Below are 4,666 nucleotides of genomic sequence, written 5' to 3' on the forward strand. Positions count from 1 at the left end.
CCAAGTCAATATTGATCCATTGCCTAATCATGTTTTCCCTATTTCTTCACCAAATAATGATTTACCTTTTCTTGAACCTCCTCCCAGAAAATCTAGCAGAACAAAGCATATACCCACCTATCTGAATGACTATCATTGTGATCTACCTTCTTCTTCTCATGCAATCCTGTCTTCTATAATGCTGGCTAGTCCATCTACTTCAGTAAACCTTTCTCTCTTTCTCATTTTATCTCTACTAATAGACTTTCACCGAAACACAAGGCATTTGTTACATCTATTTCAAATGTTTTTGAACCAAAGTACTATAGCCAAGCTATCAGATTTCCACACTGGCAAGTTGCCATGAATTGTGAGATTCAAGCTCTTGAAAAGAATAATACTTGGACCCTCACTCATCTGCCACCTGATAAACACACCATTGGTTGCAAATGGGTTTACAAAATAAAATTCAAATCAAATGGTACTGTGGAAAGATACAAGGCACGGTTAGTTGCTAAAGGATATACTCAACAAGAAGGCTTGGATTTTTTTGACACCTTCTCCCCTGTTTCAAAATTGACCTCTGTTCGGGTTCTATTGGCTATTGCAGCAGTGAACAATTGGTTTTTACACCAATTAGATGTTAACAATGATTTCCTTCATGGTGATTTATAGGAGAAAGTCTACATGGAACTGCCTCAAGGTTATCCCAGTCCTGATCCCTCACTTGTCTGCAAACTAAATAAAAGCCTATATGGCCTCAAACAAGCATCTCGCCAATGGTTTGCTAAACTTACTTCTAGCCTTATCTCATATGGTTTTCTCCAGTCAAAGTCTGATTCGTCTTTATTCCTGAAGTCTACCGCTAATTCTTTCCTTGTCCTCTTGATTTATGTTGATGATATCCTTCTTGCCAGCAACAATCTTCATGAAATTCAGGTCCTCAAACAGTTTTTGGATGATCAGTTCACAATCAAAGATCTTGGTGAATTAAAATACATTCTTGGTTTGGAGGTTGTTAGATCAAAGCACGGAATTAGCCTCTGTCAACGAAAATATGCCTTAGACATCCTTGAAGACTCTAGCTTCATTTGTTGCAAACCAGTAGCATTTCCTATGGAATCTACTCTCAAGCTCAAATCTGAAGAAGCAAACCTCATCTTTAATCCATCAGTCTATAGAAGGCTCATTGGTAGATTAATATATCTCACCATTACAAGACCTGACCTGGCTTACTCTGTACAAGTTCTTAGTCAATTCATGTCCAAACCGGCTCAATCTCATCTAAATGCTGCTCACAGAGTTCTTAGATACATTAAAGCCACACCAGGTCAAGGCTTATTCTTTCCTGCCAAATCTGATTTACACCTCAAAGCTTACAGTGACAGTGATTGGGCCGGCTGTATTGACACTAGACGAAGTGTTACTGGTATTGCCATTTTTCTTGGAGAATCCTTAGTCTCCTGGAAATCTAAGAAGCAAATCACTGTTAGCATATCTTCAGCTGAAGCTAAGTATAGAGCTTTGGCATCCACAACCTGTGAACTCCAATGGTTACTTTATCTTCTACATGATTTGGCTATCACTCATCCTCAACCTGCACTCTTAGACACAGATAGTAAATCCACTCTTTCAATTGCTACAAACCCTGTCCATCATGAAAAGACTAAACACATTCAAATTGACTACGATCTCGTTGGTGAAAAATTACATTCTGGATTAATCAAGATCATCCATGTTCCTTCTCACTACCAATTAGCAGATGTTTTCACTAAACCCCTTGGCTCAACCATGTTTCACAACCATATCTCCAAGATGGGCATTTTGAACATCCATGCCCGCCTTGAGGGGGGCTCTTACAATACAGCAGAAGCAAACCGGAAACCAGCAGAAGAAGTTGAAAATTCAGTTAACTCAGTTAATTAGTTAGCTCTGTTAGTTAGTCAGTTAGAAAGTTAGTTTGTCAATTAGTTGATCCAGCTGGTATGTCTATAAATAGTTGAATGTAACTCACAAAGTTTAAGTTCTAAGCAGTAAAAGTTCTTCTTCTTCTTCATCAGACTTTTGCCCTTTATTTCTGGGTTTCTGCACGTATAGTTGCTGGGTTTAATGTAACCTGAGTTGATAAATTTTACACAGTCCTCGCCAACATTGAACTGCTTGAGGTGCCGAGCATGGGTTTGGTCGTTGAGGGTCGCAGGGGTGACGGATGAGAGGAAATCAACGTACTCAGGGGAGTGAAAGCGCCGGTTGTCTTCAGGACCAGCAGGGAAAGGGCGGGTGACCTCCATCCGCTGGTAGAGTGAGTAATGAACAATCAAATTATGGGCCATGCGGATACGGTGGGGCTTCATCGAATGGCCCTGGCCGTAGTAGTAACCGTTGATCGTTGGCTCGTAGAACTACGACACCTGCTACTTTCGAGCGTCGAAACCGGACTACTTCTGTTATGAAGTGGTATAATTGTTCAAAACCAACAATAAAAATTAAAAAAAAAAAAAATTAGGCCATACGGTCGCATGGCTTTAGAACCCTACCGAGACCATATGGTCTCGGTAGGATTGTACCATGCGACCGCATGGGTTTGTACCATGCGGTCGCATGGTACAATCCTACCGAGACCATATGGTCTCGGTAGGATTGTACCATGCGACCGCATGGGTTTGTACCATGCGGTCGCATGGTACAGAAAAACGATCGTTGGGTCATTTTTTGTTGATTTTTTGGTGGCTTTTCATCCATAAGGTGCACCACTTCGTAAAGCTATACTACTTGGCTATAAATAGGTGATCTTGGGTCATTGAAAAATGTTGAAAAAATACTTATTATATTGATCCTTCTTGAGATCAAATCCAAAACATAAAATACCCTCTCATATTCATCTTTTCTTTGTGTTCTTAAGTTTTAGAGATTCAAACAAGTGTTTAGTGTTTGAATCTCCATAAGGCTTGATTAATCCTTCAAACCTTTTGCCGGATCACCCTTTAAACACCAAAATAGTGGGGGCAAAATTCGTTTGAGGACAACAATCAAAGATTGTGTTTGAGCCTTCAAAGTTCTTCATATATCATTTGCCATTTGTTCATCCCCTATACTTCTTTCGATAATTTTTCTATTTGTAATTCGTTCTCATCTTTGGTGGAGTAACATTATTTCCAACAATCTCAAACGAAATTTTTGCGTGATGGAAAACGAAACTACGATGGCGACCATCAAATTGATGAATCAAGATTTGGTTCGATTGGATCGGTTCGATGGCACAAATTTCACAAGGTGGCAAGACAAACTGAAGTTTCTTCTCACCGCATTGAAGATCTTCTATATCTTAGACCCAGAATTGACGCCATTACCGGAACCCGCCAATGGAGAAACCGAAGCAGTTAGAGCAGAAAGGCAAAAACGACAAGAAGATGAACTCATATGTCGGGGTCACATACTCAATGCTCTTTCAGATCGTTTATATGATTTGTACACCAACACTTCTTCGGCAAAGGAGATATGGAATGCTTTAGAAAGCAAATACAAAGCAAAGGAAGAAGGTACAAAGAAATTTATAATTTCAAAATATTTTGATTTTAAGTTTTTGAAAAATATTCCCCTACTTCCCCAAATACATGAGTTGCAAGTCCTTGTCAACAAATTAAAGGCGGTAAAGATTGAAATCCCGGAGACTTTTCAAGTGGGAGCTATAATAGCAAAACTCCTGGGAACTTGGAAAGGATACCGGAAGAAAATTATGCATAGTTCCGAAGATTACTCTTTGGAACAATTGCAAAGGCACCTAAGGATTGAAGAAGAATCTAGATTACGCGATAGAGGTGAAAACTCTTCGGAAGGAACTTCTAAAGCGAATGCCATAGAGAAATCTGAACCACCTAGAAAAACCAACAAAAGGAAGCCTTCAAGAAACTTTAACAAGTTCAAGAAGAAGAACAAAGGAGGTTGCTTTGTGTGTGGAAAGTCTGGTCACTATGCAAAAGACTGTAGACACCGGAAAAGAAACAACTCCGAAGGAAAAATCAACTCCATTCAAGAAGAAAAGATTGTGGCCACCGTGAGCGAGATAAATGCAATTAAGGGAAAGGTTCCCCGGTGGTGGTATGATACTTGTGCTACGGTGCATGTATCATATGATAAATCTTTATTCAAGACATATCATGAAATGGATGGAGACCAAGAGATTCAAATGGGTAACGAAGTTCGATCCAAAGTCATTGGTAAAGGAAATGTAGATTTAATCTTCACTTCCGGGAAAAACGTTACCCTCACTAAAGTATTACATGTTCCGGATATGAATCGAAACTTAGTTAGTGGAAATCTCTTAGGAAAATCGGGTATCAAAAGTGTGTATGAATCCGGTAAACTTGTATTATCCCTTAAAGGGAATTTTGTTGGAAAAGGCTATTCTTGTGAAGGAATGGTCAAACTTTGTACTGTTGACAATAAAATAAATAAAGTTGATCTTGCTTATGTTGTGGATTTATTTTCATTATGGCATGCTAGGTTAGGACATATTGGTAAAAGTACCATGAAACAAATGAAAAAGTGTGACTTAATTTCATATGATGAAAATAAAGAATATAGATGCAAAACTTGTGTAGAATCTAAGATGATTAAAAAACCGTATCAAAGTGTAAAAAGAACCTCTAGTATTTTGGAATTAATTCATACGGATATATGTGAATTA

The 4,666-nt window shown here is 38.7% G+C and overlaps 1 protein-coding gene across 1 annotated transcript; it reads left to right on the top strand.

The window, feature by feature from the left end:
• Positions 1-3,181: 3,181 nt before the first annotated feature.
• On the top strand, positions 3,182-4,077 carry LOC111392372 (the record flags this gene model as incomplete). The annotated part of the gene is made up of 2 exons (XM_023017705.1): positions 3,182-3,518; positions 3,606-4,077. Coding segments are annotated over exons 1-2 (809 nt in total), but the record flags the coding sequence as incomplete, so codon positions are not given.
• Between the last annotated feature and the right edge of the window lie 589 nt (positions 4,078-4,666).

This window comes from Olea europaea, unplaced genomic scaffold (assembly GCF_002742605.1).
Source record: "Olea europaea var. sylvestris unplaced genomic scaffold, O_europaea_v1 scaffold9256, whole genome shotgun sequence".
NCBI classification, from domain to species: Eukaryota; Viridiplantae; Streptophyta; class Magnoliopsida; order Lamiales; family Oleaceae; genus Olea; species Olea europaea.